The sequence below is a fragment of the Cyprinus carpio genome, chromosome A1 (assembly GCF_018340385.1).
Source record: "Cyprinus carpio isolate SPL01 chromosome A1, ASM1834038v1, whole genome shotgun sequence".
NCBI lineage: Eukaryota > Metazoa > Chordata > Actinopteri > Cypriniformes > Cyprinidae > Cyprinus > Cyprinus carpio.
Window position 1 is genome coordinate 7310543 of NC_056572.1, and position 26628 is coordinate 7337170.

Sequence of the window (26628 nt, forward strand, 5' to 3'; positions counted from 1 at the left end):
CAATGCACTAAATGGGAACGACATAGAGTTCTAACAATGAAACTACATGATAAATAATTAATAATATATTTGAATGTTTTTATTTTCTTTCCAGTATAACAGTTCTCGTCCACGAGAGGAATGGGAGATGTGGCATCCGACGCTGATCGCTGAGGCTTTATTTGCCATTGCTAACATCTTCAGCTCACTTCGGCTCATCTCCCTCTTCACGGCCAACTCTCACCTTGGCCCGCTGCAAATTTCTCTTGGCCGCATGCTGCTGGATATCCTCAAGTTCCTTTTCATCTACTGTCTAGTGCTGCTGGCCTTCGCCAATGGACTCAACCAGCTTTACTTTTACTACGAGACCGAGGCAGCAGATGAACCCAACCACTGCAAGGGGATCCGCTGCGAGAAACAGAACAATGCATTCTCTACGTAAGTTTATTACTTATCTATCATATTATGTTATATATTTAGTAAGTTATTGGAGGCCCCTTTAAATAGTTTAAATATAGAGTGTTGCATTGATGATGTGTTTTTGTAGGCCAACCCTGAAGTTGGCTTCTCCCTGGTTTCTGGTTCCCACAATAATTTTTCCATTAATTTTTGGATTATTGCAGAAAAAAAGAGCTGTGACCTACTAAAGTTTATGATTATTACACATTTTTTGTCATAGTAATCTTCACAAATAAATACAACTTTTATGAATTTTGAAGCATATATACTAAATAAAACCATCAGAAGTAAAAAGCTAAATGATAGGCTATAAACTAACTCTACCATGATTGCAAGACTTCACTGCCATTAGCTTAGTAGCTTCTGACAACTCTTGATTTTCCCACAAAATTTGAGTTAAAATAGTTAGCAAATATGCAATTATAAACACTAAAATGCTATAAAAGTAGAGTACTAAGTAGATGAGTTTACTTGTTCTTGTGTGATGATGTTAAATGTCCTCAACAACCTCTGTAGTTGCGTTTAGCCGCTTGTTAGCAGCCACCTTTTTTCTTGTAAAAGGTAAAAAATAAAAAATAAAAATAAAATAAAATAAATAAAAACTCTTTTACTGATGTATTTTATGTCAGAATAATAAAACGTGAAAATATCTGGAGCTTGTGTTAACCACATACCTTATTTCAGGCATTTGACCAAAAACCCATTAAAAAAACAAAAACAAAAAAACATTGACTTTAGGGTGATGGAACTGGTAGAGCTAAATTCTAACACAGTTACATCATCCCTGCAGCATTCTATTGCCCCGCATATAGCTTAAGTAGTTAAAGGGATAGTTCACCCAAAAATGGAAATTTGATGTTTATCTGCTTACCCCTAGTGCATCCAAGATGTAGGTGACTTTGTTTCTTCAGTAGAACACAAATTATGATTTTTTTTTAACTTCAGCCGTTGCAGTCTCTCCGTCTACAGTGCTTGTCAATGGTCACAGAATCTATGAGAGAAAAAAAAACATTCAAAGAAAAATCCAAATTAAATTTGCAGCTCGTGACGATATATTGATGTGTAAAGACACAAAACGATCAGTCTGTGCAAGAAACTGAACAGTATGTATATCATTTTTTTTTACCTCTGATTAATGCAATGTCCGAACTGTTAGAACTCTTGTGAACGCACTTCACAGCAGCCTGCATCATCTTCTTCTTGTGGCTTTGTGTGTAAGATTGCAGACTTATAAGTGCATGACCGCCAACTATCTCTCAGCATCGGCTGTCAAAAAAAAAAAAAAAAAAAAAAAAAAAAAAAAATTTAGGTCGACCACTACTGTTTTTGAACAATTTTACATTGTTAATAGTTTAAAGGAAGCTTCCTCAACACTGTTTGTTTACAACATACATTCATCCTTTCCTGCACTGCAGGTCCAGGTCAGCCTCAGTCAATGCCTTATAGGGCAGCAGTGATGCTGCTTCTGAATATTCATCAAGACCTTTTGCTTTTCCAGTGATTTGTCGATCAATGACACGTCACCACACAATCATCCAACACTGCACAATAATGCAGGTTCAAGAATCACCTCATGAATATTTATGAGAGCAAACGTTGAGAAAGAAGAAAATAAATCTGTGCTGTGTCTCAGACTGCAAAACTGCAGCTGCTGTGTGAAATAGAAACACCCGAAACATAAAAAAACCTGATGTTGTTGAAACGTCTGGGGATTTTCTTGCATTTCCATCAGAATTCTGTTTTTTGCCTGTGGAACTGCATATGAGCTGTATGTGGCATTACCACACCTAGATATCAAATCCCTTAACCCACATCACATCAGAAGCAGCAAGAGCTCCTTCAGGCTTCCTGTGGTGTTTTTCTGAGGTTCAGTCACTGAGACTCTCCTTCACAGATTAAAGTCTTTGACATTCATGTGGCTTGGGCCTTTCAAAAAGACACACTAAAAAAAAAAAAGAAAAAAAAAAAAGAAAAAAAAATTATATTAGCTTCTTCTTCTTTTTTTCCTTTATTTCTTTTCTTTTCTTTTCTTTGTCTTTTTTTCCTTCTTTTTTTTAAAGCCTGTATTGGGAAAATATGTACCATTTAGATACTAATATTTACACTTTAGGTACTAAAATGACCTTTTAAGGTACTGATATGCAACCTTTAGGGGTAAAGAAGGTACAAAGGTGTTTTTTTTTTTAAGAGAGAGAGTAGTTTAAGGAATATAAACTTGATTCAAAATGTATTCTCAAATAACTGAGAATTGTATCTTTTTTTTTTGGCTTGTCAAATAAATGTATCTTGCTTTGTGCATTTTACTGGGAAAATTCTGCTTAAAAAAACTTCTTCTTTTTTTTTCAGTGCATAGAGGCAAAATAGATTTCTGAAGCCTGATCTTACACACACCAGTATGCTCAGAACATATTCATGTCTTCTCTGTATTATTTTGGTCTTTCAATTCAAAACCTTCAAATGCCAAATGTCGGCTGAAATAGCGCTGGATGTGGAGGGCTGCTGGCTCTAGTGGACTGCCAGTTGTTATGTCACTATCTCTGACAAGTCAGTGAGGTGCTTGAGGCAAACCTGTGTGCCTCCATTAGGGCTTTGCCATGGCATGTCTGTCACGGCAGTCCTGTGGTTAAGGTGCTGGCCACGCTTTATTTTTTATTCATTGATTATATCAGTGACATTGAATGCACCAAAAATATCACATGGATGCAGCCTTCTAAATCCAGCCCATGTGTTCAAAATGGACACCCCAGCTTGTGCACAGATATATCGATATATCATGCCCATTCAAACTGGGGTCACTTACCTCACTTATCTTGTCACATTTTAAGTCAGATGGATTTAAGGAAATCAAGCCTCAAGTGTTAATCACAAGCATATCAAAATCAAATCAAGCAATCAAGCATATCTGTTTGTAGAATATTTTTTTCAATTGATACTGAAATATATAATATTCATGAAATTAACCTCTAGCAGATTTATACAGGTGGAGCTGGGGAAGGAGGAGGGTTTCTGAAGCACACTGTGTAATGGTGTGGATGATATTTTCTTGGCACACTTTGGGCCCCTTAGTACCAACTGAGCATCGTTTAAACGCCACAGCCTACTTGAGTATTGTTGCTGACCATGTCCATCCCTTTATGACTACAGTGTATCCATCTTCTGATGGCTACTTCCAGCAGGATAATGTCACAAAGCTCAAATCATCTCAGACTGGTTTCTTGAACATGACAATGAGTTCACTTTACTCAAATTTGCCTCCATAGTCACCAGACCTTAATCCAATAGAGCTGCTTTGGGATGTGGTGGAACGGGAGATTCGCATCATGGATGTGCAGCTGACAAATCTGCAGCAACTGCATGATGCTATCATGTCAATATGGACCAAAATCTCTGAGGAATCTTTCTAACACCTTGTTGAATTTATGCCATAAAGAATTAAGGCAGTTCTGAAGGCAAAAGAGGGTCCAACACGGTACTTGCAAGGTTTACCTAATAAAGTGGCCAGTGAGTGTGTGTGTGTGTGTGTGTGTGTGTGTGTGTATATACATATTTATATATATATATATATATATATATACACACTCTTACATGTTGTTGAGGGTGTTTTTGGCCATGTTTTATCTTGCCTAGGGCACAAAGTGTGCAAGGGATGCCACTGCACATGCCCTTGAGAATTAAAGGCAGTGAGACAAACGCAAAATAAAATACTTTTATTTACATCTCTCACACTGGATTCCTGGACACAGCACTTTTCGTTGCAAGCGTTCTTTCAATAGTCTGGCTGTGTGTTGCTCAATTGACCATATACACGATTACTTCCTGGTTTTAGATAAGCCAGCTCAGTCATTTCCGGTCAAGTGCACTGTGCCCTAAGAGGTGCGCCCTTTGCTCAGTTTCTCTATAATCCATTCACAATTTGGAGAAAAGTTTTCTTTGTCTACGATGACCAAACATCCACGTACACCGTTTCAGGAATGACAAAAACGAATGTTAAATTTACGTGAGAGAATACGTTAAATCATGCCGCGAGTCATTGCTATGATTGACAGAGGCAACAGAATAAGTCATCTGATGAGCCTGTGTCAAAATAGAGCTGTGCATTAAGCGATTCAGATTAAATTCAGACTAACAAAACTACAGCAGCAACTAGTCTATGTTGGATAAAACTTAAACGATGTAGTTATTAAATTAAATCTAAACATTTAAAAATACTGAATGCATTTATTTGTTATAACATTTAATTTGTATTTAACTATATATTTAAATAATTCAGCATTATAGGCTGTTGTCTGGCCTTATTTATTTCTTTAAATGACAAACTTCCTGCACTTGCTCTTCAGTGTCATAAAGTACTAAATTTGTTATAATATTTATTTTATAATAAATCAAAAGACGTGACATAAACTAGGGAGTTGAAATGGCAGATGCAGCCAATGAGCTCATCTACTATATCATGGTTATAATGGTAATTTCATTTTCATCTTAAAAAGTCTTTATTTTTCGCCGAGACACGTTTTTGGCACATTTCTTCATGTAGTCTTCCTGAATTAGAAAGTGAACCTATAATAATTTCAATTTTACTGCACAACATTGAGAAATAATAAATGCTTAAAATTTTTATAAGACTTAAAAAATGTGTTCATGACTATGAAGGTAAGAGATTGGTTATCGAGAATACCATTATGATGCCATTAAAGAGATTAGCCTGACTGCCTAAACAGTTACGATAGTGTTTATTTGTCAGCATTCAAATGTACAGTTATGTGTCTGGGTACTTTCCTGGAATTATCAGACTCTGCATATAAAATTATATGTTCTTTAATAACATGAAACTGTATGTTATTTCTGCTATCATTATTTAGGGTGTTGCAGTTGGTTTTGTTTCTCAGTTTTTGATAAGAATGAGGCAGGAGAGGTTTCTGTGAGAGTCTCTACCTCCCTATAGCACATAAAATGAGCTTCACCGGAAGATTACGAGCTGGCTTATCTTTATCCGGAAGTTCTAAATAGCGCTCTGTGCATATGGTCAATTGTTTTGCTCAGCAGTCTTGTTATGTGTTTCTTTTGTATGCCTGTGCCACTGAAGTTTCTCAAATCAAACTCTATCAAAGGCAGTCTAATACTTGCTTCCATAAATGATCCACGGTGCTACATTCTTTCAATTCTGCTTTTTTCAGTTCAACTCCTTTTTTCCAGTGTTCAGGAAACCACTTTGTATTTATCTCTGCCAAGACTTTAGTGAAAGTCAATGTTGAATATTTAATGAGATGAATAATATCACAATTCCTTTCACCCTGAGGGAGCTCGTAGACACACAAACTTTGAATCTTAGAAACTTTTGATGCTGTACATTGGAATACTGTAGCTTCTAGTAGGGTTATTTACGCAGCAGTGTCATATTGTTAGTGCATGTTTGTGTGCACGTAAACCATCAATTTGTGCAATTCAATAAATTTTAAATACATTTTCAGACTGCCAGTATCTATCTATCTGTCCGTCAGTGTGTGTGTGTGTGTATATGTATATGTATATATATATATATATATATATATATATATATATATATATATATATATATATATATATATATACAGGGGTGGAACTGCACATTTGCCGAGGGGTACGCAAGATCAGTATCGGCACCCCCCTGTATTCTAGTAGCCTCTAACACTAACTCGCGCTGAAAACTTTCTGCAAGTCAGTGACCAAAGACCCATTACTAGCTTGTGCATGGAAGGATACAAACAAGAAAAAAAAAAAGGTGACAAAGGATTGAACCCCCTTCCCCCCTTTTAATACCATAGAGGAAAATGTGAAAAGTAAAAACAAGGAAAAAAGAAAAGTGTGTCACATAACATCCCCTTTAACTCCTGATGGCAGACCCCAGACAGTAGAACACTTTTTTTCCCCAAACACATGTAATATTGCTTACTTTTTATATATTATAATATTATTTATTTGCCTCAAAGTTATCCATATTCTTGCACATTTTTATATGGTAAATTTTATTTGAAAGAACATCTGAATTTTTATTTATTTATTTTATTTTTTTATTTTTATTTTTCCATTTTTACTTAAAGAGATAATTCATGGAAAATTTGCCATTCTAAGTGGAAGATTTCTGCCAAGATTTCACCCATAGAAAAACAAATACTATTAAAATGAATGCCAGGATTCCCTCTATGGCCACTAAATTGCAGCCAAGGATCATTTATTGTCTCCTTTACCATTTAAACTCTGTAATATAGTTCTTGTCACATGTTTTGCTAATGGATTTATATTTAGATATTATAAAATCAATATTATAAAATTTAAAAATCTATTTTTTTGTCAAAGTTCAGCATTGTTTATGAAGTAATAAGAGTTTCAACTCATTGAATCTACTTGAATTACTATTACTATTATTATTGAACTACTATTTTAAATTTACAACTGCAACTTTCAGTGAAAAGGGGCTAGTTTGTATCCTTGTTTACAATCTTCTCAGTTTCTCTCAAATGTAAATCAAATGCCTATTCACAAACATGTTTTTTTTTTTTTTTTTTTTTCACCAGGATGTATTTGACTCTAATGTACTGGACTGTTTTAGTGCCTATAACACAACTGGATACCATTCATTTGTACTTCATTGTAAGATAGTTGTGAATTACATCAAGTAATACTGAGTGTATTTATATAATCAATGAACTCTGAAAAAGTTATCAGTCATTCTATTCTTACATTCTATTAGTTGTCAAAATCAATTCATTGCAGCACTTTTGTCATACCTAAATCAAGCTTTGTACAAAGGAAAATAATGTAAGACTGTAAAATGAGTTATTTTAGGCTATGCATTTAAATATGATTTCATTTTCGTGCTTTAAAAAATTAACGAAAAATTAGTGCATATTTTCTAGTACATTTAACTGCACTGTGCTCACATTTGGCCTACTCTGCATTAAATTGTAAAAAAAAAAAAAAAAAAAACTAACGAAAAATTTGTGCATATTTTCTAGTACATTTAACTGCACTGTGCTCACATTTGGCCTACTCTGCATTAAATTGTAAAAAAAAAAAAAAAAAAAACACTTTTAAAACTTAGCGCCCTATTGTGATCTCGAATTGCAGAATATTTCAGTAGGCTGCATGCATTTGAGAGACATTCTTAAATGTAATGCACATACATGCATGCACAGTTTTGCAGCTTTTATCACCATTTGAAGAGCATAAATTTGAATCGTGATCACAGTAAAACGGCTGACAGTACAGGAAAGTTTGTTTTACTGACATACAGCAATAGCTTATCAGACCGCAGTTCCCTGTTGTTCTACTGTAGCTCATTTGGCACCTGTAGCCTACCTTTTCCACTCTTGTTCAAGAGGTTGTTTGACTTGCGCGCTGAGGGCAAGCTGAAGTGCGCATCTTAAAAGTCTCCCGTTTGTTGTGGTTGCAAAGAGATACGGTTGTTCCACGTCTTAATAAGTTTTTAATAAATACATTTTTGAACTCATTAAAATTCTAAAAAGTGTTAAATAAAAATGTTGCATTAATTATTTGTAATAACTAAGCTTTTGATTATTTATCACGTTTTATTAAAGAAGATTTTCACAGAATGATTTTGGCAAATGGCACCCCCTATGTGTGGCGCACCTATGCACTGCATATACTGCATTCCCCATTTTTGTGCCACTGTATATATATATATACAGTATACAGGTGCTGGTCATATAATTAGAATATCATCAAAAAGTTGATTTATTTAACTAATTCCATTCAAAAAGTGAAACTTGTATATTATATTCATTCATTACACACAGACTGATATATTTCAAATGTTTATTTCTTTTAAATTTTGATGATTATAACTGACAACTAAGGAAAATCCCAAATTCAGTATCTCAGAAAATTAGAATATTACTTAAGACCAATACAAAGAAAGGATTTTTAGAAATCTTGGCCAACTCAAAAGTATGAACATGAAAAGTATGAGCATGTACAGCACTCAATACTTAGTTGGGGCTTCTTTTGCCTGAATTACTGCAGCAATGCAGCGTGGCATGGAGACGATCAGTCTGTGGCACTGCTCAGGTGTTATGAGAGCCCAGGTTGCTCTGATAGTGGCCTTCAGCTCTTCTGCCTTCTTGGGTCTGGCATATCGCATCTTCCTCTTCACAATACCCTATAGATTTTCTATGGGGTTAAGGTCAGGCGAGTTTGCTGGCCAATTAAGAACAGGGATACCATGGTCCTTAAACCAGGTACTGGTAGCTTTGGCACTGTGTGCAGGTGCCAAGTCCTGGTGGAAAATGAAATCTGCATCTCCATAAAGTTGGTCAGCAGCAGGAAGCATGAAGTGCTCTAAAACTTCCTGGTATATGCTGTGCTGACCTTGTACCTCAGAAAACACAGTGGACCAACACCATGGCACCCCAAACCATCACTGACTGTGGAAACTTTACACTGGACCTCAAGCAATGTAGATTGTGTGCCTCTCCTCTCTTCCTCCAGACTCTAGGACCCTGATTTCCAAAGAAAATGCAAAATTTACTTTCATCAGAGAACATAACTTGGACTACTCAGCAGCAGTCCAGTCCTTTTTGAAGCGAGGTGCTTCTGACGCTGTCTGTTGTTCAAGAGTGGCTTGACACAAGGAAACCGACAGCTGAAACCCACGTCTTGCATACGTCTGTGCGTAGTGGTTCTTGAAGCACTGACTCCAGCTGCAGTCCACTCTTTGTGAATCCCCCACATTTTTGAATGGGTTTTGTTTCACAAATCCTCTCCAGGGTGCGGTTATCCCTATTGCTTGTACACTTTTTTCTACGACATCTTTTTCTTCCCTTCGCCTCTCTATTAATGTGCTTGGACACAGAGCTCTGTGAACAGCCAGCCTCTTTTGCAATGACCTTTTGTGTCTTGCCCTCGTTGTGCAAGGTGTCAATGGTCGTCTTTTGGACAACTGTCAAGTCAGCAGTGTTCCCCATGATTGTGTAGCCTACAGAACTACACTGAGAGACCATTTAAAGGCCTTTGCAGGTGTTTTGAGTTAATAAGCTGATTAGAGTGTGGCACCAGGTGTCTTCAATATTGAACCTTTTCACAATATTCTAATTTTCTGAGATACTGAATTTGGGATTTTCCTTAGTTGTCAGTTATAATCATCAAAATTAAAAGAAATAAACATTTGAAAAATATCAGTCTGTGTGTAATGAATGAATACAATATACAAGTTTCACTTTTTGAATGGAATTAGTGAAATAAATCAACTTTTTGATGATATTCTAATTATATGACCAGCACCTGTATATACACACACACACACAACACAAATACAAACATACATATATATATATATATATATATATATATATATATATACATACATATATATATATATATATATACATACAGACAGTCTGGATCAAAGCTGTTTATATACTGTATATGTCTAGAGTGTGTGCTATTTTCTTTATAATATAATATAATAATACAATATTTTTTATTAAATGAATTTGAGTACACTTAGTTTGTTGGTTACATGGCCTTCATCTCCCTTATTTCCTTCTTCGTAATCTCTAACAGTATTTCATTCACGCACATTTTTTAATAACTTGATCCCTTTCTCATTATTTACTAATGAACCGTTTAGCCCTGAAGCTTTGTGATCTTCTCTGTCCCATTCTAAATGCATCTGTGATGTTGTTGCGCAAAATTTTGATTCATGTTTTTTCTCTCTCTCTCTCTTTCTTGCTTCTGTTTCTCCATCTATCTGTCTTCCAGGTTATTTGAAACACTTCAGTCTCTGTTCTGGTCGATATTTGGCCTTCTGAATCTGTATGTAACAAATGTGAAAGCTCGGCACGAGTTCACTGAGTTTGTTGGAGCCACCATGTTTGGCACTTACAATGTCATCTCACTGGTGGTTCTCCTTAACATGCTCATCGCTATGATGAACAACTCCTACCAGCTCATTGCTGTGAGTACTGACAACAATAATTCAAAATGTCCAAAATATTCTGTATTACACACATATATGCAGATGACTGGCCAACAAATTGCAAGCAGGTTCCCATAGTAACTTAATGGTGTCTTTTTTATGCTCCACATTATATCACTTCCTGATAAATAGAAATTCTAGTCTTTTTCACACACAAATGTTTGTTTCAGTCAAATGTTGGGGGTGGTAAGATTTTTTAATGTTCTAGAAAGATGTCTCATGGTTATCAAGGCTTCAGTAATTTGATAAAAAATACAGTAACTACAGTAACATTGTGAAATATCACTAGTTTCATGTGATGGCAAAGCAAAATTACTTTAGTCTTCAGTGTCATCTGATCCTTCAGATTTATTTCTGATATTAAGATTTGGTGAAACATTTCTTCTTCTGTTGAACACAGTTTTGGCTGTTTAATATTTTTGTGGAAACTGATAAATTTTTTCAAGTTTCTTTGATGAATAGAAAGGTCAAAATAACAACATTTGAAATAGAAATCTTTTGTAACATCATACGTCTTTACTGTAACTTTCGATCAGTTTATTGCATCCTTGCTGAATAAAAGTGTAAGTTTATTCCAAAAAAGAAAAGAAAAACATGACTGACCCTAAACTTTTGTTCATTGTAATAAATTATCATTCATAGGTTTTTAAAATACACTGTGTAATGTAAATATGTAAATATAATTTTTTATACATTTTGGATACATAGGTTGACTATCTCACACTTCATTAATTTTTCTTACTTTATCATTCATTTCATATTATTAATAATTTATTTGTCACTGTGCCTTAGGACCATGCTGACATCGAGTGGAAGTTTGCACGAACCAAGCTTTGGATGAGTTATTTCGATGAGGGTGGTACACTCCCCCCACCATTCAACGTCATCCCCAGTCCTAAGTCATTCTGGTACCTGTGTCGATGGGTACATGGGCGGCTCTGTGGGTCGGAGGCTGCTCCGCCTGAAGAAGACCCCCATAAACATGAGAATCTGAAGGAGTTTACGGTAAAGAAAACAACCTGAATCCATTCAAACATTCGCACTGTGATTTCATCTGAATCTGATCAAGTGGTTCTGGTTTAAATTACACATTTTATGCACAATGCAGCTGGCTCATTGTGTAACTGATTACCCATTTCAATGACTAACAGCACAGCAACACACATATATCAGCACACTGAATGCTAAAACAGCCCATTTACATTTTTATTGCTTTTGAACTGTTGTTTTTTGACTCATTGTGGGATGCAGTAATTTTGTTTAGACTGGTATCATCATGCATTATTTTCAGGTATCGCTGGGGGAGAAAAATACGTATAAAAACCTTTGACTTGAACAAAAGCAGCTTAAAAATCATAACGCATAACATAAGCATAACTTTGAAATCAACAGAAATCTGTGAGAAAGTGTTTACACAATTTTGTACATTAAATTTATAATCTATAATTTACAATTTAGTCATTTCTGAGATCAAATATTCTACTACCAACCTTGATCTCCAGAAACAGTGAGATTAATGTGGTACTGTATGTCTACAACACCATATAACTCAAACATTTTATGCAAACACACATTAATTGGGAGGATGTGAATAACATAACCATGCTTTCTATTTTATTAACATCAAGGGCAGAGTATAAACACTACTGTTGAAAAAATCAGGGGTCGGTAGAATGTTTTCAGAGAATCTCTTATGCTCGACGAAGGCCACATTTAATTAATCAGAAATACAGTAAAAACAGCAAGAATATAATACTCCATCTGCCATCTGACATGCAATCTGGGTTATATGAAGCAACAGGAACACTTTTTGTAAGTGAAGAAAACAAAAATAATGACTTTATTCAACAATTCCTTGTGGCGCGGCTGTTACAGAAGAGCATACGCAGCATACGGTGATATGGAGAGACAAAGAGGAGACCGTTGACAAAGGAATTGTTGAATAAAGACGTTATTTTAGTTTTCTTCGCTTACAAAAACTGTTCCTGTTGCTTCATATAACCCAGATTGCACGTCTGATGGCAGATGAAGTATTCTGACCATGACTTTCATACCTTTTATGGACCTTGATACTGTTATTTACTTGGCAGTCTATGGGACAGTCACAGGCCTACCAGTTTTCATCAAAAATATCTTAAATTGTGTTCAGAAGACGAACTGAGCTTTTACGGGTTTGGAACGACATGGGGGTAAGTGATTAATGACAAAATTTTCATTTTGGGGTGGAGTATCCCTTTAAAAGATACACTACTGTTCAGTAATATATTTTTTCAAATGACAATTATTCTTTGTCTCTAAAATTAAGTCAAGAAAGTGTCATGTATAATTATTATAAAATGACTGGTGACAAGCTGTTTAAAATAGATTTAGATGTAGTTTAGTATGTTTAACAGGTCAGCTACCCATTTATCAGTCCTACTATGGCAAAGTCTTGGCGCATGACCTACTAATTAGGTTAGATAACCAGAAAAGTTACCTAGCAACGTCAGCTTGACCTCATTAAAATTCATGAGACAGGTCTTTTGTCAAAACCGGCCTGTTAGCCTCCCTCCCCCAAAACATCAACTACTGGCTTCATTCAGAGTGGCCTGAGTGGTAGCAAATTTTATTTCAATTGAATCAGTGAAGTGAAATTTCATATAAATTAATTATTATTATTTTTTTTTTTTTGTATTCAACAAGTTTCTATTTCTCCTTTGATGATGTAATGAGGTGTAACATGGCCAGAGTTTGTCTGGAGTTTAACCTCCTGTGTTGCCATGCAACTCCCCTTGAAACTCCGGGACTCTCGTCATCTCCATTTCGAATATATCCTCTCTTGTTCCACCTGACGCACTTTTATTACAAATCCATCTCTCTGCACGGCCTTTATTGGCCTGCTTCAATACAGATGCTCATGCACTCTCTGTCTTTCTCTTTCTCACACTGTCATTCATGCACACACGCACACACGCACACACACACACACACACACACACACACACACACACACACAAACACACTCATACACACACACACAGACACACACACAAACACACACACAAACACACACACAAACACACACAACTGAAGCACGCTCGCTCAAAACTCTCTCCCACATGTTTGCTGGCATTGCTGAGCTGGGATCAAACCTTGATCATTATATAAAGCTGCCTACATGTAGAGCTAAGAGGAGAGCGGCTTTCCTGTAATATCTGATAAGAATACTAAGAATCTCTCAGCTCACACTGCAAATTTGCATGTGTAAGTGCACATCAGATTTTGTCCTTGTTTTCAGAGTTTACAAATATCAGTATTCCCGTTGGAAAGCACCTGCAGGACTGCAGGACATCTCAATACAATGCAAAAGCATTTTAGGGCTGGAGAGGGAGTATATAGCCAACTGCACATGAAAATTAGTATTGAAATTGCATTTGGAAAATTTTGATTGATTCTCCCATTATGGATGTGATAGGAAATTGTTGATATAAAACCAAATTGTTTCTTCATTTCCATGAAATTAGTTACTGTCAGGCTTTTTTGGAGCAATTAGCATCAGCCTAAATGTCCTACCAGAGGATCAGCAGCATCAACAGATAGAGTGCTACATGTCTTAGTCATGTGATCAAACTATCTTTCTTTTCTCAAGACCATCAGCTCTGTTTATATGCTACCATTCAAATGTTTTGGGTCATTTTACTTTAATTCAGCAAGGATGCATTACACTGATCAAAAGAATCTTTAAAGTTATTTTTAATATTACAAAACATTTCTGTTCTCTTGAACATTCTATTTATCAAAGAATCCTGAAAAAAATGTATCATGGATTTCACAAACATTAAGCAGCAAAACTGTTTCCAATAAAAGCACAGTTTTCTCAAATATGGTTGATTATTCTGTCATTTGAATGTCGATGGTGAATAATGGGAACATTAGTATTGGGTGACAAACACAATTAATGGTTTATTCTACACTATTTATAACTATATAATAAATTTATAATTTCATTCATTCATTATATTTTTATTCATTAATTAAAATTCATTATATTACATTTTAATTTATTTAAACCAGTGTGTCCTGCTAATAAATCAGTTGTAAGTGATGGGGATGGAGTTTTTTTGTGAATGACCCTGGGATTTAAATGATCCTCCAAAAAATTAAATCAATATTAAAGTGTCATGTATTTGATTAGTTAATGAGTTCAATTACCTTGCATAATTAACAGTGTGAATATTTGTTTCTCCTTTCAGGAAAAGCATGCTGACAGGCTGATACAGAATCAGCATTATCAGGTATGCCAGCATATAAAGCTCTGCAATTACACACACATGTGAGAATACAAACAGTGTGCATGTAATTGCATTACACCGCTTTGCCTCTGGCTTTGTTTTCCCTGTCATTCTTTCTCCTTGCACTGTCACACCAAAGATCCAGCTGTACATTTCCAGATTAACAAGATTAGGGAGTTCTGTCTGATTGCTTGCTTTCTCTTCTTCTACTTCAACCCTCAGGAGGTCATCCGTAGTCTAGTGAAGAGATATGTGGCGTCCATGATCCGCAACGCCAAGACAAGCGAGGGGCTGACAGAGGAGAATTTTAAGGTGCTTCTGAAACTGACTGTTCTCTATTTATCTTGCATAAACATCAGGAAATGCATGCTTACTAACAGAAACAATGACACAAGTAATCATTCTTCAAATGCCCCAGTGTTTCCAGAAAAAATGGAGATCTTATAATCTTTATGTGCAATCATTAGCTCAATGATACATTTTTAGTTAATATATATATATATATATATATATATATATAGAGAGAGAGAGAGAGAGAGAGAGAGAGAGAGAGAAAATGTTGGTAATTTAAATGTAAAATACATTTTTTGTAAAATATGCTGTAATTACAGACCTTTACAGTAAAATACTGTTTACATTGATTAACATGGTTTTCATTTCAAATAATTATGTTTCTTATTTTTATCCCTTATGTTCATTAGGGTTTTGTTACATCTTATGTTATTAAATTAATGTTTTAGTACTTATTAACATCATATCAGTTAATGATTTTTTTTTTTTACTTTATTATTGCATTGCATTCAGTTAACACATGAAGCAACAACAATAAAATCCGTCCATTCCAGTCCTTTAAATTTTTTTCTCAGGTGGTTTAAAATCTGGTTTATTATTACAGTACATCAGATATGTTCTGAAAAAATATTCTGACTTGTTGTGATCAAGTTTTGTCATGAAACGTCTTAGAATCATCATTTCTGGTGTGGTAAAATTGAGGATATTTTTCAAGTGTATTATGTAATTCTGTAATAATGCTCTGCCATAGGAGCTGAAACAGGACATTTCCAGTTTCCGCTATGAAGTTCTGGACCTTCTTGGCAACCGAAAGCCGCCCCGACGGAATTATTCCTCCAGCAGCGAGGCGACGCTTCGAGACGAGATCAGCGACGATGGCGAGGCCTGTCACCACAGCGATGGGAGCAGCATCGGGGCCAAAGGTGTGTCTTTCAAAACCATTACACCTTCGGATCCATCGTACGGAGTCTCGGCCCTCTTTCACTCCATCTCCGGAATGGAGGTCGCCACATCGATGACAGCAGCATCGTCTGCATACAGGGAGGGTAAACCAAAGATCAACGGACTGAGGAAGAACCCCTCTCCCTCCTCTTCCCTGTCCTCAGTGGCTGCAGCTAGACCTGCACTTTCACGAACTTGGAGGCGCTTTTCACGCTTCTCTAGTTCCAAGAAGAACTCCTTCAGACGGCTCGGGCTGCTGTTCTCACGCATGGGCAGCCACCTTCCACAGCCTGCAGGTGTTACTGCTGCAACCTACACTATTTCAGATGGATTGCTTCAACCGCCGGGGGCTTGGAATGACTTGGGCTTCACTAGGGGTGATGGTCCCGTCACCCGCAGCGAGACCAACCTTAATCAGGTGGACGTGGCCGTTTTAAACGAGGGCGACAGTGCCATGACAACAAATGGACAGAGAGCTAACGGGAGGGATGTTTTACTGACATTAGGACCTCTGTCCCCACCCTCTTCCCTGCACTGTGCTTCCAGTTTCTCCGCCTCCAGCTCCCACCTCCTGGACTCAAATGAGGACGTGTTCCAGGGATTGGTCGGGCCCTGTGGCGGACAAACGCCAGACTCCTCCTGCTGGGTAACGGAACAGGACGATTCGGTGACCACGCAGCTATAGTGTTGCGAGTATGTACTGTACAGCACTTTGATAATAACAATAATCAGTGATGATATCAATAACTATTACCTTAACCACAACCAATTATTCTGTTTGTTCTTTTGTTTGCTGCTGCAATATTTGTTTCAATATTTCTTTCTGAGATTTAACCAAATTGAAAGTCATTTACAAGACAGATGGGATGAGTAAATGAAATGATGGACGACAAGAGATTCAGAAGGGACAGAAAAGTGCCATAGTCAGCAGAGCAGACAAACGCAAACCAGGTTGCATTTGTGTCTTCATTACATCACATCATTAAAGGGATAGTTCACACAAAAATGTCGTTCTGAAACTCTATATATTTATTTTTCCTTCTACAGAAGATATTTTGAAGACAAAAAGTTTTAGTTACTTACCAGTGATTTCTATAGACCACAGATTTTGATGATGTGTTTCCACAGTTATTAACATCATAAATCTAGCAGCGGGTTTATATTTTATTTTATTTTTTTATTTTTTTTACATTTTCCTATTCATTTTACATTTATAAAAAAGTTTTCTTACCTTGGCACTGAATTACATACAACTAGTTAACACTGCTGCGTGAGTGTTTCTAATACAACATCAGCTGAGGGAGTGACAGCAAATCTGACATTTTTCTTTATTCTGACCAATGTGATCAGTCTCTCAATATTTTTTTACTCTTTTGGAAGTCACTGAATCACTATAGTTGTTTTTTTTTTTTTTTTTTTTTTTTTTTACTATTGTGGCAAATGGAAATGCAAAAATTATATTTGTTGTAGTTTCCATTCACCACTATAGAAGTTTACCCAACTATGACGATTTCCACTTCTAAGAACCCCAGAATTGTGAAAATGGAAAAAGACATATCTCAAAATATCTTCTTTTATGTTCCACAGAAGATAGATGTCATACAGATTTGGAACGACATGAGGGTGAGTAAGAGTTCATTTTCTGGTGAACTATCCATAAATAATATCATATTTGACTATTTATTTTCTTTATACATATTCCAGTCATCATTTGCATCAGCGCATTTTAGTCCAAAGATAAAAATGCTTGTCTTCATCAAAAACTTGAGTCAATCAGTGTCTAAAACAACTCTTCTTTTGTTTGATGTTAAGTATTCTGTGCAGGCTGTTAATATTAATTAGCCATTTCAACATTTTATTATCAAATTGTTAGTTCAGTAATTTAATGCTGGTTGAAGTTCATTTTAATAAGGTTACGACAATAATAGCAAATAATTGATAGGTTTACATTGTGTTACTATTGGGGAAGGTAAACTTGACATTCATGGATAAAACCAAGTCACATCCCAGTTTATTTATTACATTTATGTATTTATTTTTACATTGAATATCAAATATATTAGTAAAATACTTTAAGAGTGGTGTTTCATGTTGACTTTAACCCTAAACCACAGCAGTCAACCAATTCATGCCATTCAGTTCAAAACTCAACTCTATCACCAATGTGATTGGAAGCATTGTCATTTCATATATTATATTTTTAGAAAAAGTTCTCATTGGCAAGCGTACATCAGCAAGAAACACATCTCATATGGAGATGTGGATGTTTAAGGTTATGGTGGAACAGGATTAATTATTTTTTTCCTTGGTGGAAAAAATAAAAAAATAATTTCCTTATCAGTGAGCGATTGGCATTCATGCGGTGAAGGTTTTTCACTTTAGTGCTATGATATGTGCACATCATAGTGTGATATTACTCTTGTTATGCACCCGGAGGGCTGAAGTTATGCTAGAATCTAACATGACTGAAATCTTATTTTTGTATTTTGAATAGCATGTACAAATGATTTAATTTCAAGACTGTTTTAGTCTAGACAGACATAATTTATACATTATACTATTGTAATGTTAGGAGCGTTTTTTTTTTTCTCTTTTTTTTTTTTTTTTTTGACTGCTTACTTTTTACTGTATGTGAATATAAATTAGCATATTATAATAATCAGGTATGGGGGAGATGTCCAGGGACATGCATCGAATAAGACATCCCCCTGCTCTGTGATGATGAATGCTGACAAACCATGTACAGCGCCTTGGAAAAATATTCAGACATTTAACCAACTCTGATATTTTATTGTATTACAAATATGACATTGAACTTGTAGTTAGAAATTATTTTAATTTTACGTTGTGTCGGAAAATATAAGTAAAAATTGGTGAAGGGACACAAATAATCTAAAAATTAGCATAGATAATCAGTTTGAAAATATATAATGATGTGGTATTTATATTTTTAAAAAAGTTCAATAAAATATTTATGTCTTAATTGCACTGTTAACATTTTTGAGTGTTGCTATCATCAAAAGGTTCCAAGATGTTACTATGCAGGGACTGAATGCAACAAAAACAATGTCACGTTTTAGGAAATTTATTTCAGTGCTTTCAAATGAAGCCACACAAAGGACACAATTGCAATGTGGGACTGTGTAATCCAGTAACATGACAGAATTGGTCAAGACCTGATTACTTTTGGCAAGGTGCTGTAAATGCTTATGTAAACACTTGAATGAAATACATGCTCCTCTTGTATGATTCTTACCACTTTCTACTTTTGCTTGGAAATGTGTGAACATACGATGAAGATAAAAAAAGTAGTTCTGACAGCCAGAAACTGAACTCAAGGGAATGCCGAATATGCAGATTCAATAAAGCTGAATAACCCTGGTGATGTCTTTGATTTCTTGCCATTTCTCGACAAGATATAAATGTGGATATGTGCTCTACTCTTTCCTGGCCGCATCATAAGATCTACAGTAAAGTGAGTATGGCCAGATTTATGGCAGTAATAATAAAGTACTTTAAAATACCATACAATGGCATTATCATCATACAATAGTTCTGATTACAAAATTTTACTTTGATACATTGCACTTTGATATATTGCCACTTTATTAGGTACACCTATTCAATTGCTTGGTAACACAAATTGCTAATCAGCCAATCACATGGCAGCAACTCAATGCATTTAGGCATCTAGATGTGTTGAAGATGACTTGCTGAAGTTCAGCCCGAGCATCAGAATGGGGGAGAAAGTGGATATAACTGACTTTGAACGTGGAATGGTTGTTGGTGCCAGACGGGCTGGTCTGAGTATTTCAAAAACGGCTGATCTACTGGGATTTTCACGCACAACCATCTCTAGGGTTTACAGAAAATGGTCTGAAAAAGAGAAAATAACCAGTGAACAGCAGCTGTGTGGACGAAAATGCCTTGTTAATGTCAGAGGTCAGAGGAGAATGGGCAGATATAACATTATTATAATTTGCAGTAATCACAGGGGTAAATTACATTTTAAAATATACTCAAAAAGAAATTGTTTTGTTTTATTTATTATGTTTTAAGTTTATTTTAAATTGTAAAAAAAAAAAAAAGAATCACAACAATACCGTTTTTATACTGTATTTTTCATAAAATAGCCTAAAGATTTGGTGAGTATAAGAGACTTAGTAGTGTATATGCTATGGTACAAAAATCATATTAGTTTGACACAACTTGTACCGTGGTATTATCCGCAGTACTGTAAAAGTGAGCAAAGTTTACAGTGATGTGTAGTTTAGGGTTAGTTAATTACTGCAAATTGTAAAGTTTTTTCTTTACTATATTTCTTCTTCTTCTAAATTTCGAGTGTGCCCTATGAAAATCCACCCCCTTTTTCTTCTTTCTTCTTCTGACTTTGTAGTGGGAAATGCTGACTAAGCTGACTAATAGTGGTCAGGTTAGACTTCAGCATACTGTCCGAAGAACTCCTCCAGTTTCCCTCCTTCGATGATTGGAGTTATGTTTATGTTGGAGTTTGTTTGGGTAAAATCAGATAAAAGTGCATGCATTGCATTTCAGTGACATTCCTTATTAAAATGGATATGAGCGTACATTTTTATGCATATAAAATTTTTGGTGGTTTTCAACTTTCACTTTGGGCTCAGGATTTTTACATTGGAAATGAAGTGGCGATCCAACACGAAAGTAAAATGTTTGTCTTAGAAAAGTAAATAAATACGTCCTTAGATAAAAATATCTTATTAGTACAAATTTATTAGATTAACCATGACGGAGTAAGAATAAAATGCCTCTGCAAATCAGTGGGACACGTGTAAATAAAATATTGCTTAGGGTTTTTGGCAGGCCAACACTGCCGCTGTAGTATGTACAATATAATAATCCTGACACGCCAGAGTGCAATTTTAAAGTCCTGGAGAAAATCTAATTATGTGGAGTGTAATGCCCTCTGGTGGTTGTGTCGTCCATTGCACAAACGCTCCGCTATTTAAAACATTTTCTTTGTAATATTTTATTTATTGACCTAAATATCAAAATAAAAGCGTGTTATAGAATCTGAACCTCATAAGAGCAAATTCTACAATATTCCAGAAAATGTACCTTTCCTTGTTTATTTTAACGCACTGTTAAAAATACAGCAAACCACCCTGTCATAAACATCTCTACTGCATAATATCCCAGACCCCGCCCACGTTTCTGATTGGCTTTCTCATGCCACATCGGCGTCTGTGATTGGTCCACTCCGTGCAGCTTCTGCGTCAACCTGCCACAGCGGAAGTGAAAGCTTCCGAAGAAATAGTGGCTAGATAAATAAGCATGTTCGGTGTTTTAGTATTGCACGTTGTAAATATTTCCTACTAACAAAAATGAATGTTTTTATGTGCGTCGTGTTGTTTCTCGTAAGTGCCACAGCTGCAAACAAAAGCGGAGACGATGACTGGGTGCATTTGCCAAATAAATGTGAAGGTAACGTTAGACTGTTCTAATTTATAATGAATCAATATTTTGCTTTATATTCATCATGATCGCTTGTGCATTTCGACACTTATTTTCAGTGCTCGATAAAATCATCTAATGCAATCGCAGACATATTTTCCACAATATAATAGGCCTGAGCAGCAGGTTTCCTCTTTTTTTTCAACCGACTTCAGACTGTGTCTCCAAACCTAGTGTGCTGCTTCCGTAGGCTGCATGTTTGGAAGGTTTGAACTGACCTGTAATGACAAACAATGCAGACTATGTAGGCAGCATACTAGGTTTTGAGGCACAGCTGCTTTCTGTTCCTTTTCTGATGCTGAATATATTCTGTATGTTTTTATAGTGTGCAAATTTCTTAGTATTGAGATGAAGTCTGCATTTGAAGAGACTGGCAAAACAAAAGAAGTGATTGAAACCAACTACCGCTTCATGGATGATAAAGGTGCACCCCCAATCAAATACGTCAAATCGTAAGTTACTTTTTATTCTTAATGCAGACCCTGACCTTAAAGGGATCGTTCAATCAAAAATAAAAATTCTCATCATTTACTCACCCTCAAGTTGTTCCAAACCTGTTTGAGTTTCTTTCTTCTGTTGAAGAAAAATGAAGATATTTTGAATAATGTTGTTAACTAAACAGCTGATGGTAGCCATTGACTTCCATAGTATTTTTTTTCTTTTCTCCATACTATGTAAGTCAATGGCTACCATAAAGTATTTGGTTCCCAACATTTTTCAACTGATTCTGGTCTTGAAATGCATTAGTGCAGTGAAGTTAATGTCTGCATACTGTTTTTGTATGCAGTGTGATTTTTATTGAGCAATGTCTTTTGCTTTTCAGTGATATTCGTTTCATAGAGGTGATGGAGAACGTTTGCTCAAGGATTATGCAGTACAATCTACACAAAGATAGAGCTGGAAGTAATCGCTTCGCAAAGGTCGGATACCACTTGTCCTTCTCTTCTAAGCACCTTTATGTTTTTGGAGCACTGTTTTGTTACGTAATGTTTGTGATGCTGAAAGTTTGAAATCTTTTATTGCATACTGCATTATAGCTTCTCTTTCTCTTTCTCTGCTCAGGGTATGTCTGAGACATTCTCTACCTTACATAACCTGGTTAATAAAGGTGTGAAAGTGGTCATGGACATTCCCTATGAGCTGTGGAACGAGACCAGTGCTGAAGTGGCTGATCTCAAAAAACAGGTGTGTGAGTGACCGAGAGATCTTAGAATTAGGGTTGTTAGTGGGTTAAATTCGGCCATTAATGTCATTAATTTAGAATTTGCTGAAATTTTACAATGTATACACTATAGTTAAAAAGTTTGTGATCATTAAGAAAATGATACTTTTATTTTGCAAGGATGCATTAAATTGATCAAAAGTGACAGTAATTTCAAATAAATCTTTTATATAAAGGTTTAACAATATTGTTTCAAAGGAGTATGCTGTTTTATTTATTTATTTATTTATTTATTTATCTATCTATCTATCTATCTATCTATCTATCTATCTATTTTTTGGTGAAATGCAAGTAAAAATCTTTGATTCTTTTTCTTTTTTTGAGCTATAACTTTGCCAGTCTTAACATAAATGTTTGTGCAGTATATGTACAGGTAAATGGGAAATATGTTTTCTTCTCCTCAGTGTGATGTGATGGTAGAGCAGTATGAAGAAGTCATTGAAGACTGGTATAAAGGCAGCCAGGAGGAAGATCTCACCACTTACTTGTGTGAAAAACATGTGCTGAAAGGACAAGACACCGGTAATGTGAAACTAACAGCTGTTTTACTCAATCACAACCCCTTTTATATTAGTTAAACCGCTCTAGACATAATATTATGACTACTTATAAACTAAACCACTAGATCTCTTTTATTGGCTCCAGATTTAAGAGCTGTTGTTTCTGGGAAGAATTCACAGACAACTACTCAAGGCCACAGGAGCAGTAATAGTTAAGGACATACTTTAATGTGTAGAGCAGAGCAAAAAAAAAAAAAAAATACACACACACACACACACACACACACACACACACACACCATATTTTGTCCATCCTCATATATATGTGTATATATAGATATATGTCAAAGTACTACTTGTGAAGTACTAAAAGTATTGAATCCAGTAATGAAATGCAAATTATTAGCAGTCTGTCTTTATATCACCAGCTTGTTGCTTCCTGTTATAAAAGATTAATTTGGCATTGTACTGGCTCTTATGCCATTGCTATAGCAACTAATATAGATCTGCCAGAAAAAGACATCACTTCCCGAACATGCAGCTCTGATTTGATCTCTTGTTGCTAATAAAAGTGAGGACAGTCAGTATAAAGGATCGGGATTGTGCAAAACCTGTACCTCTGATTCTCTCTGCAGACTGTCTTAAAGAGAAATGGACTGGGAAAAAGGGAGACACGGCAGCTATCGCAGAGGACAAGAAGAAAAAGAAAGGCAAAAAGAAAAAGGGAAAAGACAGTGAGGATGAGCAGAAAAAGGAGAAAAAGGTAAAGAAGAAGAAGAAGAAAAAGTCCAAGCTGACTGACACGGAGACAAGCAAACGGAAAACTGAAGAAGTTGGATACACCTCAGATGAGGAGGAGATCCAGAAGAAAGTTCCTCTTAATCAGGATAAAACTGAACTCTGATAGATTTCTTTGCTTTTTTTCCCCCAATGTTTTCTTTCCCTTGATATCTAAATTTACTACTGATGCCGAAATGAACATTGAGTTTTAGTCTATTAGAAGAAGGTAACGCTGAGGTCCTCATTCTAGATCAGATTTTGCATGTCACTTGTAATGTTACACTTACTCCATCCAGGAACAAGCTAAAAACTAAAAAAAATGCCATTTCAAATTGAAAAATAGCAGCTAGACCAGTCAAATCAGAGCTTGGATTCAAAGGTTTGCTTGTGTTTGTTCTCATGCTGGTTTCGTGCCGGTAATATTGTAAACAAGCTGAAGTTGGCATGCTGTCGGAATGAATTCTGGAAATCCTTCTTATGGTTCTCGTTCTATTCCTCTGACTCATCTCGCTGATTTTGTCCCCCTAAAATTTAGTTTAGGTTTTAAGTAAAAATTATAGATAATTTTAGATTGTCTTATGCCTAATGTTACTTTTAATTGCCATTAATTTCATAGAATAGATCACTCATGGATTCCAATAAAGAAATACATACTTGGAGCTATTCTCAGTATTAAAATTTTACTTGTTTCTGTATGGGATCTTTTATGCTAAAATTGTATGTGTTCCAACAAATGCATATTGTGTTTTGTGTTTCAACATATGCATTAAATGTGAATTTTTTTTCAAAAAAATGTTTTTTATTATTTAAAAAAAAAAATTAAGCTTGAATATTCTGAACTTGGCATCTTGTAAAGTCTCTAAATTTCCCACATCTCTCATTTCAGTAATTCAGTTAATGGGAGAAACCCTGAGAAAGTAGTTTGCCATTCCAAGAAGCTGGGACCTTTTCATTCTTTCTGTTATCCAAATATGGGTGTACCTTTTTTTTTTTTAGCTTGATCTGTTCATATTTGTTTTTGCATTTGTAGTGTTTATGTATGTGATGTCACTTACAGGGAATGTTTGAGTTACGTTATTTTTTTTTTTATTCTTCAATATTTTCTTCAACATTATTGTTTACTTAAGATGTTTATCTGATATCAGGCGTCACTATTTCCAAAAGCTCTGTGTGTGTATGAGCTCTTGCAGGTGTTTGTATGCATATTCAGATTAGTGTTATTTGGAGTGCAGTGTGGAGTGTGTGTTAAAGTTTTTGGCCTGAGATTGAGCTGTATATGCAAATGTTGTAATGGGATGAACATGTGCAGGTTTTGTGTTTCTTGGCAGCAGCTCATTAGCTGAGGCTTTTGATAAGTGTTTGGTGAGGTGTAGATGAATGACGAATAAAAAAAAGAAAACTGACAACAACTGTTGGGCTGAGTAAATATATATATATATTGAAAAAAAAAAGTCAGTGGGAAATGTTTTAACAGGAGGTTTGCAGCCTTCACCACAAGGGGGTGGTAATGACAAGAAAGAACAAATCCTTGCTTGTTGAGGAAAGATTTGAGTGTGGGGCGATCTGTGGCTGCGACAGACTGATTGGATGATTTCTAGGTAATTTGTTGGAACTGAGCACAGTAGCCATATATATATTATTTTAAAATTAGTTCATTTTAAGATATAAAGATTGTATTTTGATAACTGTTTCCTATTTATTAAGTTGTCTTTGTTTTATTGGAGCCAGGGGCGTTGCACAAGATCCCAGGCCCTATGCATAGACAGTCCTGATGGGCCCCCATGCCCCCCACCCACATGAAAATATCCAGGTAAAATAAAATATATTCCAGACTTTTCAAGGGCCCTCTCTTCCTTTGGGGCCCTGGTAATCAATACTGGTTTTACCCCCAGTCCGACGCCCCTGATTGGAGCATTCGAACTGCCTTCAACAGAAAGAAAAGAAAACCACCAGAAACGGAACTATTTGGTATCCAGTAACATTTCTTTCCTCTTTTCTTAGAATAAATGTGGATAAACGACTTGCTATCAGTCTATCAAAGCTCTTCAGACTGATATAAATAAACTGTGTTATGAAGAAGCTCCGTCTGTCACGAGGCCTGTTTATCAGTAAGTGTCCCTGCTGCAGTGCAGAAGGCATCGTCCGCATTTCCACTTCTCAATGTCACATTCCTCTTCTGTTATGTTTGGGCAATCTGTATTATTTGCCCTTCAGTATTGGAGCAAATGGCTTTTCACTTGCACAAACACATCTCAATGAATAATTCACAAAAACAAACACCTTGCACCCAGGCTAAAACCTTTTCATTTTTGCTCTCAGTAGGGCTGGGAGTAAGGCTTCTTTTGGCAGATGGAGAAAATAGAAAATTTGATTGTTTTCTAATCTCTGAGAATAAAAATGCAGTCTGAAATTGACATATTGATCTTTTACATTGCAATCACATGGTATATTACACCTGAGACAGTATGTGTGAGAAAGAATATGATTATCTTTTCTCTGGGCCTTGTTTTTTTTTTTTTTTTTTTTTATTGTTTGTTTGTTTTTTCTCAGTCTTTGGCCATCTCTGGCTGTTAGAGATCATTTATACAACCCTGCGTGGTTTCCACCTGGATAAGGTCCCACATAACCACATAATTAATCTGCATCTGTCTTTTCCACATTATATATATATATATATATATATATATATATATATATATATATATATATATATATATATAT

General features: G+C 35.6%; 2 protein-coding genes across 2 annotated transcripts in view; both read left to right on the plus strand.

Moving 5' to 3' along the window:
- The window catches only part of LOC109088128 (short transient receptor potential channel 5), a 78070-nt gene extending 58733 nt beyond the window's left edge, over positions 1-19337 (plus strand). Inside the window, exons 6-11 of the mRNA XM_042731529.1 lie at positions 95-417; positions 10195-10390; positions 11204-11416; positions 14644-14685; positions 14905-14994; positions 15725-19337. Coding sequence (XP_042587463.1) covers positions 95-417; positions 10195-10390; positions 11204-11416; positions 14644-14685; positions 14905-14994; positions 15725-16600 — 1740 coding nt within the window. The 3' untranslated portion in view covers positions 16601-19337. The remainder of the gene's footprint in view (positions 1-94; positions 418-10194; positions 10391-11203; positions 11417-14643; positions 14686-14904; positions 14995-15724) is intronic.
- A 1828-nt stretch (positions 19338-21165) lies between these two features.
- LOC109066750 (protein canopy homolog 3-like) lies at positions 21166-25310 on the plus strand. Its single transcript, XM_042731632.1, has 6 exons — positions 21166-21375; positions 21731-21857; positions 22229-22325; positions 22468-22590; positions 23032-23149; positions 23763-25310. The coding sequence occupies exons 1-6, from the start codon at positions 21276-21278 to the stop codon at positions 24029-24031; spliced, it is 834 nt and encodes a 277-aa protein (XP_042587566.1). The 5' UTR covers positions 21166-21275; the 3' UTR covers positions 24032-25310.
- Positions 25311-26628: the final 1318 nt, after the last annotated feature.